The 16,076-nt window shown below is 35.0% G+C and overlaps 2 protein-coding genes across 2 annotated transcripts in view; one reads left to right on the forward strand and one right to left on the reverse strand.

Moving 5' to 3' along the window:
- LOC143609394 (uncharacterized) overlaps positions 1–11,002 on the reverse strand; it is a 45,071-nt gene extending 34,069 nt beyond the window's left edge. The window contains exons 1-7 of the mRNA XM_077084159.1: positions 10,847–11,002; positions 10,655–10,727; positions 6,512–6,919; positions 5,090–6,126; positions 3,271–4,311; positions 3,152–3,193; positions 2,999–3,075 (exon numbers count right to left, since the gene is read on the reverse strand). Of these exons, the coding sequence (XP_076940274.1) occupies positions 2,999–3,075; positions 3,152–3,193; positions 3,271–4,311; positions 5,090–6,126; positions 6,512–6,919; positions 10,655–10,727; positions 10,847–11,002 (2,834 nt within the window). The remainder of the gene's footprint in view (positions 1–2,998; positions 3,076–3,151; positions 3,194–3,270; positions 4,312–5,089; positions 6,127–6,511; positions 6,920–10,654; positions 10,728–10,846) is intronic.
- Positions 11,003–11,977: 975 nt separating this feature from the next.
- LOC143608883 (26S proteasome non-ATPase regulatory subunit 14 homolog) lies at positions 11,978–14,697 on the forward strand. The gene is made up of 6 exons (XM_077083800.1): positions 11,978–12,119; positions 12,205–12,382; positions 12,870–12,951; positions 13,040–13,216; positions 13,300–13,467; positions 14,381–14,697. Exons 1-6 carry the CDS (start codon positions 11,978–11,980, stop codon positions 14,570–14,572), a joined length of 939 nt encoding a protein of 312 aa, XP_076939915.1. The 3' UTR covers positions 14,573–14,697.
- Positions 14,698–16,076: the final 1,379 nt, after the last annotated feature.

The raw sequence follows: 16,076 nt of genomic DNA on the forward strand, positions 1-16,076 counted from the left end.
TAAGGGACTAAAACTAAGCACACCATAAACCACAGGGACTCATAAGAATTTTATGAAAGGGCATATTGGTAATTTCAGCCTTTTAATGGATGGAAGTTTAACTACAGGGACTCATACAGTTCGTTTTTTATACCATAGGGACTCAACAAGTTCATTTTTTTTCAAGGGACTTAATGTATCTCCACCCTTATAGGGATGCAAACAGTAATTTTCTCTTTTGTTTATTAATAAATAATATCTTTTATAAACTTGAATACATTGTTATGGACGATCGATGTGTATATAAAGAGAGAAGAGAAGGTTAACACCAAAAATATATTAGTTTGGATGGATGTTAACAAGCCAACATACTTATTATTCTTCCATCAGAAGTTGTTTGTTTACTATTTTCACTCTAAATCGGTAGATATCAATATATCATCATATACAACTCATCTCTATATGAAAGCAGAGTCACCTCGACTTATCTCAAATGAGGTAGAGAGCCAGCTTTTTTACTCCGTTGTTATAAATTGGAATCAGTTACCAATAATCATCTCACTAGCTAGTTGCATAGTTACCACCACATAAAAGTTACTATATTAAGTTATACAATGAAGGTACCAGTAACTTATATGTTCAACCTACTGATATTGATCTTGATCTTTTTCTTTTCTCAGTAATGTTTGGATTTTGAAACATATATCAAGTGAAGAAAAATAAGTATCCTAGTTTTTGAACTATTAAAATGTTCAACCTATTGTGAAAACTGAAAAGACTTGATTATAAAAGCTTTTACAGGCAAAAACTTTGTTGTGAAGTAGTTATAAAAGAAAAGTTATTAGTATTTTATTAAAAAATCATTTACGAATTTTATAAGACTGACTTTATTTTTAAAATATCCAAAGTACTGGATATTTTTGTAATAATAATATTTACTCTTACAAAATGATATTTTAGTTTATATGGCTGTCTTATAACTATTTATTATTATATGTTGGAAATTTTGGACAATAATTAATATTTATTAGTACTTGTACTAATAAATAAATTAATTAATTAAACGTGTTCAAAGAGTAAAGATGAATGCGATATCGATACTCTAAAATGTATAGTTGACAACTTGAACATTGGTAAAAATAGAAATGGGTTTGTCTCACATTGGTAGAATGCTTGAGAGCCGCCTTAGCATTTTGGTGGTTGAGCCAAGTGACATGCGTCGATTGTGTAGCATGAACCCGTGATGAGTCAGCAGCTAGGTGTCGTCTTCTAGTTGTCCGCGCTCCACGTACTGCCAAGTGTCAAACTCATTGGTGAGTCGGATGACACGTGTTGTCACATGCTTTATCTTGCGCCAAGTGTCGAACTCATTGATGAGTCACGGGACACGTGTCACGTGGATAGCTCTGGATGTGACACGTGTCATGCTGACTCATGACCGGAAATTTCTATAAATAGCAAGGCAAGGAGCTCATTTGGAACACCAAAAAAAAAACTCGGATAAGTCACATCACTATACACACTCGACCTGACCACACAACGCCAAACCAGCTCGTGTTCTCAATTCCAACTCTCTCTAGATCCCGAACTCTCGTTACAAATAAAGTTCGGGTGCTAGGGTAATCCCGGCAGTACATACTGTTTCGGCTGTTGTACCCTGGGAAATAGACGGGCTCGCGGAAGTTGCCCGAAATCTGTTTTAAGGGACCTCTGTTTAACAGAAATCTCCAGCCACAACCGGGAACCACAGTTTGTTTAGTTTTGCAGCTAGAAAGGTGTAGACGTTTTCAGGTAATCAAGACGGATTCACCAAGGAAAGAGATGTACAAGAAGACATGACTCTGAGGTGATGCTCGGATCTCGGTGAACACGAGCTAGACGATGTGAGCGCGGTTCCGGTGCGGATTCAACACGATGATTAACTCGGCTCCGGCCCGGTTTCAACTCGTCAAAGAATTTGGTGTTAGAGCACTAGTTAGGGACTTTGGTATGAATCAAGACATACATATATGAATATATATAAATGTGCTATATTTTTTGTTATTCTCGTTTAAATTTGTATACGGTATATGTACCACAATTTCCCAAATTGTATAAAGAGATTATTTATTTATTTTATTAATATTGTTTAATAAAATCGTGACCCATGTCCTACATTATAAAACTTGTTTAAACTTTATAGAATTTTCCAAATTAACTTTTTATCATTTACTTTTTTTTTCTCTTTTTCTTCTCTGGTTCTAGCACACGCTAGGATTAGAGGCCAAAAGTTTGGATAAACGCTACAAGAAATCTTCTCTGACCCGGCGACCTATACCGACAACATTTGCCGTTGGAAAGATCAGCAATCCTAACAACATGTCGTCAACAAAAGCAAGGCACAAATCTTAATTTTGGGAACATGTTGTCGGGGTAGTGTTAGCAGGATCACCAAATATTTGGGCGCCAACTGGAAACCTTTTCCCATTAGTTTTTATGAAAATGTAAAACCAAACGGTCAATTTTTGTTACGGTTTGTTGTCCCTTTTTTTATTATTGCATTTTCAGTTTCTAGCCGGTTTTTTGGGTCCATAAGCAGCGCTATGGCTAGAGGCCAAAAAATTGGATAAAGGGCTCAAGCCCAACCGTAGGTGTAAAGTGTTGATGTATGAGTCCTAACAATCTTTATAGGTTTATTAAAAGTTTTTAAGAATGTGCTATTTTAAAATGATCAACAAATTGTGATCAGATTCATACAACAAATTGGAATCACAAGATGTTAGTGATGGAATGGAGTTACAAAGGAGATACGTGGCCCATAATTGGACCTCAATGAGGATCATATAAGGATGTTGAAGTCTTTGAATTGGTGAATGAGAGCTTACACCAAATGAATGTTAAGTGACTTTAGATGAACAAAAAAATCTTTCAGAGTGACTTTAGTGGAACACTTGGAAAACTTGGTTATTGCTGTATAAAGTTACCCCTAAAACTAATTCCATATTAGAAAACAAGTAACCAAACCATATATTAGACGGACCTGTGAGTTACAAATACAACGGGTCGATCTCCAATGCCTGCAGTAATTAGCTTTTCCAATAACATGGAGCTCACTTCCTGCATGATAAAAGTGCAGTTGCTACACAGTTACACAAATAATCTTTATTATACAAAGACATATGAAAATGCAAACCTGAAGAGGCAAGCTTGATCCAGACCACTGTGTTAGATTCGTCTGCAAAAGTTTTATAAAAACAAGACGGCTTTTATAGCTTTATAAACATGTCAATAGAAAAGAGTGCTATTACAAACCTTGTATTTTAGACTAAACATACGCGCGTGAGGAAAATCAGCCGAAAGCCATTCAGCAGGCCAAAAGGTACCGTGCTTTCCTGCTTCTTCATCAATCTTTTCCACAAGTCCAGATTTTGATGAGGACTTGCATTCAGATAACCTCCATGACTTAAACGGGCCACCACGCAGCCCGTGAACAAACACAACATCAAACGAAGGATCCATGTGACTCACTGACTCACTATTGCTATCATCATACATTCTGGTATCATAGTCAAGATAGCCCTCATTGACTTCTAAAAATGGGTTGACCCGACCCTTAGCCAGTGGTGCACTAACAGCAGATTCCCACCTATGTTCTACCGCGTACTTCCATTTCCAGTGAGGCAAGTTGGGATTGATTAAATAAATCATCTCACTAAAATGAGGACACTTATGTGTTTCATCATCATTACAAAAAATATTTAATAATGTCGCTCTCGCATAGCTTCGAATCTTGAGATCATTGCATCCAGATATTTTCCCATTTGCACAATCTTCAAGCCAATCACACCAAACTTTATCGTTTAACATAAATTCTTTAACTTTTGGATGGACCGAAAGAATGGTTAAAAACTTGGCTGCGTGTCTGCGAATATGGGCTGCAGGTGGTACCCGGACACTAGACGGGTTTTGATCGGGTTGATCACTTGATTTCATATCAGTTGATGCATTGTATGCTTCACTTGCTGCTAATTTCTCATAATCATCTTTTAACATCAGGCGACGAAGTAAAGAAACAACACCATAATCGATTATTCTCGTTTGACAATCGGTGTCATCACTGCATATTTCAGACATGGTTTTGATACCCTTAAGAGTTGCTAGTGCAGAATCTACAGCATTCACTTTGGGTGCATTTTTCTTAATGTTTTTAAATGATGTGTGAAAGGGTTCAATGGAAAGAAGATCTTTTAAAGACTCGGTTCCCAACCGACTAACTGTTAAGTTAACCACTGCACTGGCTAACTGCTTAGCTGCCTGTGTGCCGGATACAACGTTTGCCTGGTCGATTTGAGTCTACGAGAATTAAATAGCTTAATCAGTTACTGTAAGTCCATGATCAACAAATCAATACAATGCATGTATTTGGTTTATGCTGATTATAATTATTACTAGTTATTATTTGGGTTTATTAGTTTATATATTGAGTGTAGGCCTATAAACGGACCAAAAATTCAGTGAATTGTTCGTGAACCATTTGGTGGGAAGTTCGTTTATTTAATAAACGAATTAACATGAACGAAACTTTTTGTTCATTAAGTTAAACGAACGCACATGAACGCATGTCTCTTTCATTCATTTATGTTCGTGAATGCTCTTTGGTTTATGTTCCTTAGTTTACGTTTGTATAAGTTCGTTCGTTTATGTTTTCATATAAATTGTCAGGCCATTACAGTTTTGTCTAGTTTTATTACTTTGGCCGAACATATTGATATTCACGTTTACTTTTAATTGGTGTTTGCTCAATTATTTTCTTTCATCTATGTTCAGTTGTGTCATTCATTTACTTCGTGAACCATTCGTTTATACTAACAAACAAATATAAATGAACACGGACACGCTCATTTTCTTAACGAACGAACACGATCAAGAACAAGAACAAGAACCCTGTTCATTTAGTTGTTCGTGTTTGATCGTTTGTTTGATTAAAGTTAAACGAGCGAACACTAACATGCCTCTCATGTTCATTCGTTCGTTAGAGGCCTAATTGAGGGTTCCTGTTCATTCTAATTGCACGATTTAGTTAAACATGTAGCCACTTTTACAGTTTAAGACAAAAAATGAAGCTACAAACCTTCACTTTATCTTTAGGTTGTCCTTTAAGTGATGCAGTTCTATGCTTCAGAATATCACTCAACAATATAGCTAACCAACCTTGAGAAATTGGTATAGAAGAAGGTGCATAATCATCAAGAACACGCGAAAGAATCTTTATAGCCGAAGAGCGCGTAGCATTGGAAGAAGTTTCACCAAACACCCATTGAAGCAGAATGCTTGACCACTTTTGACCTTCATCAAGAGACAAATGCATGTTCCCTGTGCATAATGATTCTAAACCTTTAGCCAATGCTTCTTGCACAGACTCATGTTTCTTCATTCTTTTAGCAGTTTCCCTCATTAAATAAAGACTCTTTTCCATGACCGCCTTTGGAGCCCCGGGGCATCGTTCAAGTGATAACAAGAAGGCAGATAAAGCCACACGAGTCAACGGGACATCATCACTTTTGCTTGCTTGTGACACTGTGGACAGAAGGCTGGAGCCCCAATCGGGTACAAACTCTTCTGAAGGAAGGTTTCGGTCTTCTAATAATAACCTTGCAACTAAAGTCCCGTGCCATTTCACAGACCTCTCGGGTGCAACCAAAGCAGTCATGATGGCTTGACCATCATGGTCCAGTTCTTGGATATGTGACCGGTTAACATCTGAAGCCATGGCCCAATTGGCTAAAGCCCATGCAGCAAAAGGGACCGCAACATGTTGGCAATGCAAATCATCCCATAAACCAGGGATAAAAGTGGCTGAGTTAGCACCTATTTTGTTGAATAACATTCTTTTGTTTTTCTGTTTGGGTTTAACATGAGGTGGAGCTAGCTTCTTTGAATGGTTCGGTCTAGAAGCGGGTGGTTCTGGTTCGCTCCAGTTTGTGCCGCCTTCTTCAACCACTTGCAGTGCAGCTGCAATGTCTCTCAATGCAGCTTTTCTTGATAACTTTGGTTTCAGCTTGATTTTATCCACATTATCATCATGTGAAGTGACAATATCCATTATTGCTGCAACAAGCATGCTCCTGCCTTTTAGTGGATCAGCAGTTTTATACGAATTAGGGCTTGCTTTCTGCTTAATTGAAAATGCAGCATATCAATTAATGTTTCTCATTAGATATTTTGAACGGGCCACGCTATATCTACACCATCCCAGTCTGATTTCATACCATCAAACAGTCATCCCAAAACACTTAGACGGCCATTTGACTAAAAAAAGTCAAACTTTGAAAAATGTTGGTCAGAAGGCCGATTGAACAATATCTAGATAGCCATTCTGACCTTAAAAGATCAAATTAAAATTTTTTTGGTCAAACCGTCCGTTTGACCTCTCTATCCGGACGGCCAGATGTCGCAGGCGGACAGACGTATATTATATTTTTACTGGAAAGTTGTCTGATCTGTGACATCTGGCTGTATGTTCTTTAAAAAACTAATCATACCTGATCCTGACGGTGACGATGGGTCGAGAAGATGAACCGGAGGAGATTAAGAACCGCTTGAGGCCGCCTAAGGACCGCCTCAGAAACATTAGGATCTGCAATCAAGTAGGCCAAAGCCCTAGCCGATTCCGCCTGCGTACCATAACTTCCGCCTCTATTCAACGCCACGGAGTCCAACAACCAATTGACCACCAACCCGCCGCCCGCACCAACAATGGCAGACCTCCGGGTCTCATCAGCCGCCACAATATCCGCCAACAAAGCTGCAACCCGAACCTCAAACCCTTCACGAACCTCATGGTTAGCCGATGACAAAACAGAACTCAACGACTTCCATAGCACCGATAGAGCAACGCCGGTATGCTTCATGGTGTCCATGATCCTCCTGACTGACTCGTTCGAACGTTCGATGGTGAAATCTTCGATCATGCGGGTTTTCTTACGTCGGACTTCGTGAAACTCGTCGTAATCGTAGAAACATACGGCCACGGCGGCGGATAAAATACTCGATACAACGGCAACGCGGGAAAAGCAGTTTGGTCGGAGACGGTAGAGGAGGGGGGGCGGAGAACATGCATTTTGTAGCTTCTTGAGGATTCTGTTACAGGTGGATGAAGGTGAGGAAGAAAAGAGGCGTTGGTGATAGTTGATGGTGGTTTTGATTATCAAGGTACGGGAAAGCATGATATTGTGATTTACGCATGCATGAAACAAATTAAATCTTTGTGGGAATTTGTTTGTTTTAGAATTTAGAATTTAGAACGCCGAGACCGAAGATCTCGTGGGGAATATGCGGCGGAGTGGAAATTTTCTATGTTTTATCCGGTTTGGAACCATCACACATATATTAACATAAATGGGGTTATGTATTAACTTCTTCAAATGCTTTATGTAATATAAATTAAATTAACTTTCTAATTGCAATTATAGTCATAGTGTAATGTAATTCTTACACCTACGGTGGAATGTTATGGCACAATTAATTGCACACGAGCTTGTAGGACACTATCAACATTAATATAGAATTTTTTTCGACATACTAAAATGTATAAGGGTGAAATGGTTTCTAGAAGAGAGAAAGTGTAGTAATAGTTTCTAGGAGATCTGTTATTTGAAATGGCGGATCTCAGATAATATATGGCCTGTTAGTTTTTGTCGGATGAGTTGGATAATTAGTAGGTGTTCCGCCATTTCAAATGGCGGATATAATACATTTTTTGTGTGTTCCGTCATTTAAAATAGCGGATGTCACACTTTCTGATCCGTCACTTTGACTGGCAGTTCACGATACCTAAACTAGCTTACCCATATATGTCAAAATATCTTTTGATAGACATTTGCCATTTGAAATGACAAGTGTCAACTGAACATCCGCCATTTCAAATGACACGTGTGAACAGTAACCGTACTGCCAGATTTGACCATCTGATTGACAACCCCGGTCTCATTTTTATTTTCATATTCAATATGTTTTTTACTTTTATTTTAATTTTTAAAAAGACATTATTTATAAAATAATAAGTAATTATTAAAAAATAATTTGTATCATTAAAAATTATGATTAATATTTAATAATAATTATGACAATTAAGTGGGTTAATATAATGGTATGAATCTCTTTTTATTTTAATTATTAATCTTTTTATATCAAAAATTATGATTAGTATTATTAATATTAATTGTTTAATCTACCTATATTATTAAAGCAACACAAAATATAATTTCTTCTTCATTAGTGATAAAAGAAAAAAATTTGTTATTGGTGGAAATCAAACTCACTACCTTACTTTTAAAATGCATGTTGCTTAACAACTCAACTAGGATGAATTGGTGTTAGCCTTTTGTTTTCTTAATTGTTATAGATTCATAACATTTCATTTTGTTTTATTTTTTAACCACCCGTGTATTACACAGGCTATATCCTAGTTATATTAATATTAATTTATTAATAAACGTAATCTGCCATATTTTTTACAAGGGATTTTTTTATAAAACTGAGTTCTGCCATTTAAAATGGCAAGTGTTGTCTGGATATCCATCATTTCAAATGAGAAGTGTAAACAGTAACCGTACTATCAGATTTGACATTTGATTGACAACTCAAGTCTTGTTTTTCTTTTTATATTTAATATGTTTTATTCTTTTATTTTATTTTTTAAAAAAGACATTATTTATAAAATAATATAAGTAATTGTTAAAAAATAATTTGTATTATTAAAAATTATGGTTAGTATTTAATATTAATTATTAAAAAAATTAATAATTACTTATATTATTTTATAAATAATGACTTTTTAAAAATTAAAATAAAAGTAAAAAACATATTGAATATAAAAAAGAAAAATGAGACTAGAGTTTTCAATAAAATGGTCAAATTTGATAGTATGATTGCTATTCACACATGCTATTTGAAATGATGGATGCCAGTTGACACATGCCATTTTAAATGGCATATGTCTGTCAAAAGGTATTTTGACATATAGGGATAAGCTAGTTTGGGTATCGTGAACCGCCAGTCAAAGTGGCGGATCAGAACGTGTGGCATCTGCTGTTTGAAATGGTGGAGCACACAAAAAATGTATGACATCCACCATTTGAAACGACGGAACACGTGCTAATTATCCAACTCAACTGACAAGAACTGGCAGACCCTGTATATTATCTATTACTACACTTTCTCTTTTCTAGAAACCATTTCACTCTTATAAATTTTCCTATTTTGAAAAAAGTTCATTAATATGACAATATCTATTTATTCAAATTAAAATAACCAAAGTGCATCACAAAAATGCAAAACATTATCCAAACTTTCAAATTCAACAAAACATGATAAATAAATTGTTTATTCGATAAATAGCCTAAAGATATAATCTACTCGCTTATCTTCGATTATCTAAGATGATACCTGCAACACGTATGAAAATAATTTTATCGACACAAGGTTAGTGAGAAAAAACACAAATTTAATACATATAATAATAAAAAACAATTCTTATGCGAAAACGTAACTACAGCAAGTAAATTGTAACAATACAAGTAATAATCCGTTTATCATGACACTAGGTCAAGCTACTAGGATGGCGTAAGATCTTACTAATGAGGATGAGGACGAGGACGAGGCCAGCAACAATAACACATAAACAAATAAGCACCTTTCATGTTCACAGTTACTTGAGTAATACACAAAACGCATATATTAAAATTGTATTTGAGGATGGGAAATAACATCATTGAGATTTATATAATACATGTTACCCCCAAAATAATTAAAACTAAGGGGGGAAGTGATTTACTCACCTTAAAAATCGACGAGTGTGGGATAATAGAATATAGAAGAAATCGACTTAAGCGAGCTAACGAAGCCGAACTTGATGATTTCCTGAAAATTGAGTAATACACGAAACCAAAACATATAAGCACCTTTCATGTTAACGGTTACTGAGTAATACACAAAACGCATATATTAAAATTGCATTTGAGGATGAGAAATAACATCATTGAGATTTATATAATACATGTTGTCCTCAAAATAATTAAAACGAATGGAGGGAGTGATTTACTCACCTTAAAAATCAACGAGTGGGAGATAATAAGAATATAGAAGAAATCGACTTAAGCGAGCTAACGAAGCTGAACTTGATGATTTACTGAAAATTAGGTAAATATTTCAAAGTTAAAACAAAACCAAAATGGACCAAAATTAATAATAAAATCTAAGCTTAAACTTAAAATTAAAGAAAACAAACTTTAAATGAGTGTTTGGTCCGTAGTCGGTCCGAATGTCGTTATGAGGTCGAATTCGGTTCTAGCACGTCCAAAACTTAATTATAAACATAAAATATTGAAAATTCAGAAGCTAATTTGGGTCAATTTTTAGTGTAATTGAAAAGTCCCAAATTAGTTTCCAGCATAAACCCTAGATTGATTTTGATTAAACTGAACATGAAATCCCTTAATTCTTTTTAAATTGATATTCTAGGGTTTATAACAAATCATAAAAATACAAACTTACGCGGAAATTAGAAGTAGAACTTGATTAATTAAATCTAGAGCCGTTTGACTTTGAATGTCAACTTTAAGGAACACTTGACAAATTAACTTGAAATCGTGAAAGAAGAGGATACTTTGAGAGCTTGTAGCAGATTATGAATGACCTAATGCTCTTGTATATATAGGGTTCGAATCTAGGTCGTGTTTATCATGAATTAAGAGATAACTTACTTGAAACTTAAAATGAATGGGATAAACACTAATCTTCAATCTATAACTTGAATTTGACGATAAGATTCAGAGGTATAGGATGAAATATACTTAGGATTATTCTAGAATTCTCACATTTAAGTTACCACATGATTAAGATAACGTTTGAACCTTAAATGAATCGAAACTATGGTTTTACGAATTAAGCCATGAACCACCACGAAGCTGCTGCAACATGGGTCTAGTTGCGTCGAGCGGCCAGCCCAGCCACTTGCGTCATGTGACGTTGCGAGGTACAGCATGCCCGCTTCCGTTTTGTCACAAATAGTCCCTCATGTTTAATATGTTGCTTCTTTATTGCTAAAACTTGATAATTAAATACATAAAAGAGTTATGATGACATAAAATAAACTTTCATTAATATTATCAAAACCCAAATTATAATACGGGCGGGTACAATGAAAACGGAAAATAGCGAATGTTACGGTAATTACATAATTACACCACTTGATTCGTACAGTTAGCACGCTAATTTAATTTATATGTTAAATTTCCCCTATGTACATACACATTTTGTAAAAAATTTATGTAGTTTTGAGTGTTTATTTGTTATAAATACTAGGGTATTGTATGTACTTCTTTCTTGATTGGTTCATTGTGATTAGAGTTTGTTCTCAGTTCCCATAATGAGTTATTTAATTAATCCTTTGTTTTTCCACCAACATTAGTTCTTGATTGTTCTTTTAAACAACAAAACAGTGTTTCAATCTAGGTGTTTGAACTTTCAGTTAATAAAAATTAAACCATTTAGAGCATCATTTTAAGATAAGTTTTGCATCAGTCGACTTGCGTCATTCTTTCGATCAAAATGCTTAAAATACCAGTTTGAAATTCAGATAAAACTTAACACCGTTGAAATTTTTTTTAACGAAGGTCGAATGAGAGTAAGTTTCTTATAAGTTCGGACCACCAATAAGAATATTCTCAGTTGGGATTATTATCGGCCAATGAGATTAATTTGAGACTTTTAAAATCCAATTTGCCAAAAAAAAAAAGGAAAAAAACAAATTGGATTTTAGTTTAAAAAAAAAAATTTGAAACTCTTGCTACCAAAGAAAACTGTAAAATTATAAAATAAGAAGGGGGTAAAGTGTAAAATTGAAAAACTTGAGTGACCTATTTAAACATATCAAACTCAGAAAAACCTTGTATTTGTGCCATTGTGGGAAGGAGATCTTGTCTTGCTACCGAAGAAACCTCAAATCACTTACCTGATAATGGCCGGAATGGAGAGGATACAGCGGATGTTCGGCGGAGCCGGAGGCGCGTTAAGTCACCCACCACTGGACTCACCCACTCTCGATACCTCAGAGCAAGTTTACATCTCATCTCTTGCTCTTCTCAAGATGCTTAAACACGGTAAATAAATACCAATTTCTAGGGTTTCTTTTTATTTATTTATTATAGGTGTTAGTGAATAAATAAGTTAGGGTTTTTCCTTTAGGGAGAGCTGGAGTGCCGATGGAAGTTATGGGACTGATGCTTGGGGAATTTGTGGATGAGTATACCGTTCGTGTCGTCGATGTTTTCGCTATGCCGCAGAGCGGGACTGGTGTCAGTGTTGAAGCTGTTGATCATGTCTTCCAGACTAATATGCTTGATATGCTTAAACAAACTGGAAGGTAGTTTATTGATATTTTTCCCCTTTTACCCGAATTAATTCTTTATTTGAACAATGGGTCATGATTGCCACCTACAGCATCTGTATATACTTACTCAATCTATCTATTAAAGGTTGGATGCTTGGATGTTAAACTTTTATTCCACAACCATAAACTGTATACTCTGAATTATCGTGTTGCAGATTTTCAATTCTGAATTATTATTAACCGATCTTTTTATGTTTGCTTTGAGTGTTCTTTAAAAATCATAATATCATCAGACCTTTCCCTTGGTTTTTCATGATGATTTTGTTTTTGTAACTTAATGTGATCGATAACTCTGAAATGCTCATTGCCTTTATGTCTTTAATGCCGATCTAATAATTTTAAAATATTGTTAAATGTTTATGGGAACACATACTGCAACTTTATTTCTACTGGTTTTTGTTTTACTCCACAACAATAATCGAGTCCTGCAGTTTACTAATATTTCTGTTTGATCTCACAGGCCGGAGATGGTGGTTGGTTGGTACCATTCTCATCCTGGATTTGGCTGTTGGTTATCTGGCGTCGACATCAACACACAACAGGTTCTGCATTAACTTTTCTTTTATTTATTATCCTACCAATTATAATCATTTAAAATGTAACCGTCTTGGTATCACCATTGATTTGCAGAGTTTTGAAGCTCTGAATCAAAGAGCTGTTGCGGTGGTGGTGGATCCAATCCAGAGTGTAAAAGGAAAAGTTGTAATTGATGCATTCCGTCTGATTAACCCACAAACCATGATGCTTGGTCAAGAACCACGTCAAACAACTTCAAATCTTGGTCATCTTAATAAACCATCCATCCAAGTGAGTCTTTATAAGTTATAACATATCTCAAATCCTTGACAATGAGGATGATTTAGTGATTTTTATTGATATTGGTTTTGCAGGCATTGATCCATGGGTTGAACAGGCACTACTATTCAATAGCTATTAATTACAGGAAGAATGAACTTGAAGAGAAGATGCTATTGAATCTTCATAAGAAGAAGTGGACTGATGGACTGAAACTTGAACGGTTTGATATCCATTCAAAAACCAACGAGCAGACCGTCCAGGTAAGATCACAAGTTCACAGCCTTGATAGTTGTTACATGTGCCTGTTGAATTCGGTACACACTTGCTTGATAAAATAGTGGTTTAGTTTATGTTGGTATGTGTTAGAATCCCCACAAGAAACACAAAATAAAACATGAGAACTTAATCATGAACATAAAAAAACTGAGTTCAAAGCTTTTGTAATAGTGCATGGTTGCCAATTGATGGTTTTAGTTAAGGGTGTAACAAGACGAGCCGAGCTTGAGCTTAGCTTGTTTAATTTGTAGAGAGCTTGTTTTGAGCTCTAGTTTCAAAGCTCGTGAGCAGTTTTTGAAGCTCAAACCTGGATTGTTTATTATTTATTAAATGATTTATATATATTTATAGTTATTTTTGTATATCTTTTATTATAATATTTATGTATAACACAAAAATGCCATATATATTATTTAGTTATCTTTATTCTTTATCATAGTTTATATGTATTATATTAATATGTTTTAAACAATAAAATTGTATAAATAATAGGCTCATTTAGGCTCGCGAGCGTTCATTAAACAAAACTTAATTTGAGGTTTGAGCCAAACAAGCTTATTTTTAGGCTCGGTCCCTCTTATTAAACAAGCTTACTTTTAGGCTTGTGTTCGTTTATTTGACAAACTTATTTTTAGCCTCGGGCTCGTTTAAGCTCGATTCGAGCTTTTAGTATGCCAATCTGGACTAGCTCACGAGCGGCTTAACTCGTGAGAGATGACTTTAACCACTTTTTATGCCTTGTGGAATAATCAAATATGATCGTAAAAGCTGTAATTATTTAATAGTTACATAATTTGTTAAATGAAACGACCCGGATAACTTGTTGGACCCACCCATATGATCCGTTAGAGATAAGAATATTAGCATAATCTTAATTGGGTTGTTTATGTGTTGCAGGAGATGTTGAGTCTCGCTATCAAATATAACAAAGCAGTGCAGGAAGAGGACAAGTTGTCTCCAGAGAAGTTAGCTATTGCAAATGTGGGAAGACAAGATGCAAAAAAACATCTTGAAGAGCATGTCTCGAATCTAATGTCATCCAATATCATTCAGACACTTGGTATGATGCTCAATACCGTCTCGTTCTAGATTCTAGTCTGTATTTTCTGTTTTGGCACTCTGATTAACCATTTTACTATTGTAAGCGATTTGAGGGGAAAAAAGACTTTTTATTATCATTATCTTGATGTTCGGCCCACCTCGTCATCTTCTTGTTATTAGTTTTCACAACATGTTCAAAGTTTAACAAGTTCGCGAATGCGAGTCTAACCTATGTGGCAACCATGCGTTGATTTTCAAGACCAAAGTGTGTTGGAACTTCATCTCTTCTAAAACCAAGCTTTATTATGGTTAAAGTAATATGATATAATCAAGTCATTAGCTTCAATTTTTAGAAAAAAAGAATTATTTTAATAACATTGTTTGTAAGCGGTAAGCACAAAGAAAAGTGGGTGATGCTATTCTTTTAAACTACATCAAAATTTTACATTTAGCATTTTGGTTACTAACGTATTGATACAAGAGTTAAGGAGAGTCAAGGACTTGATGCTTAAACCAGCTAGGCAGATTTTTACAGACAAATTATCCTAAATAGTAGATCTCTTTTGAAAAAACACATAGCTTACGTTAGAACTTGAGACCTATAACAGACAAAAACGTCTAGTGATCTAGATAATGTGACAAATTCCCTTGGTGAGTTGGTACGTGGTTAATAATTTTATTTTTATAAAAAAGATGATTAACTAAATAATTATTTATAGATAAGAGAAAATTACTGAATGAGTCCCTGTGGTCTTTTAGCGGAGTCACATTTAGTCCCTGTGAAAAAAAAATGACATGTTTGAATCCTTAAAGTTTAAATATTGAACTGATTGAGTCCCTCTGTTAGATTGAGGTTAGTTTTTCCATCCAAAAACCTTTTAAATTACTGCTATGCCCCTGCCTCCTTAATTATAACTTAAACATATGAACCCTAATTCATATTTCATTTGTTCGTTGTTTCTTCTTCTTCTTCTTCGTCGCTGCTTCTATTGGAGCCCTAAGTGGCTTCAATTGGAGCCCTAAGTACCTGTTTATTTTTCTTCCTCAATTCGATAGGATTTCAAAGTAATAATCGTTTACATAATATTGATACTGGTTGAATACACATGACCTATTGATACTGGGAAAAACAAGAGTGATGCTCCTAGTCACTTTTATTGTCCAATTGTTCATGTATAATAATAATAATAATAATAATAATATAAAGGACATAATATATTGATTATTATTACAAATTCGATTTATGTGTCAATATAGGAAATAATGGATGACCCTCACATTGCTGCTAATGGTTTAACATATGAACATAGAACTATAAAAAAAATGGCTTGAAAGACAAAACGCATCACCTGTGACAAAACAACGTTTACAACATAAGACGTTAACTCCCAATCACACGCTGCGGTCTGCCATACAAGACTGGCGGCTACAGTCAGCATCTCCAATGAAGAAGAAGAACAACGATGATGAAGATGGAGAATGACAATGACGGCTGTTAATTTGATGTTAGGGTAAATGAATTTTAGATAGGGTAAATTTGATATAATAGGGG

This window comes from Bidens hawaiensis, unplaced genomic scaffold (genome assembly GCF_021521415.1).
Source record: "Bidens hawaiensis isolate Kalapana, Puna unplaced genomic scaffold, B.hawaiensis_p1.1 tig00002181_1, whole genome shotgun sequence".
NCBI classification, from domain to species: domain Eukaryota; kingdom Viridiplantae; phylum Streptophyta; class Magnoliopsida; order Asterales; family Asteraceae; genus Bidens; species Bidens hawaiensis.

Bases quoted from the DNA above. Each gene is read 5' to 3' on its own strand.
- LOC143608883 (XM_077083800.1), top strand. From the start codon at position 11,978: ATGGCCGGAATGGAGAGGATACAGCGGATGTTCGGCGGAGCCGGAGGC. The intron at 13,217-13,299 runs GTGAGTCTTTAT...TTGGTTTTGCAG, and splicing joins TTAATAAACCATCCATCCAA to GCATTGATCCATGGGTTGAA. The intron at 13,468-14,380 runs GTAAGATCACAA...TATGTGTTGCAG, and splicing joins CCAACGAGCAGACCGTCCAG to GAGATGTTGAGTCTCGCTAT.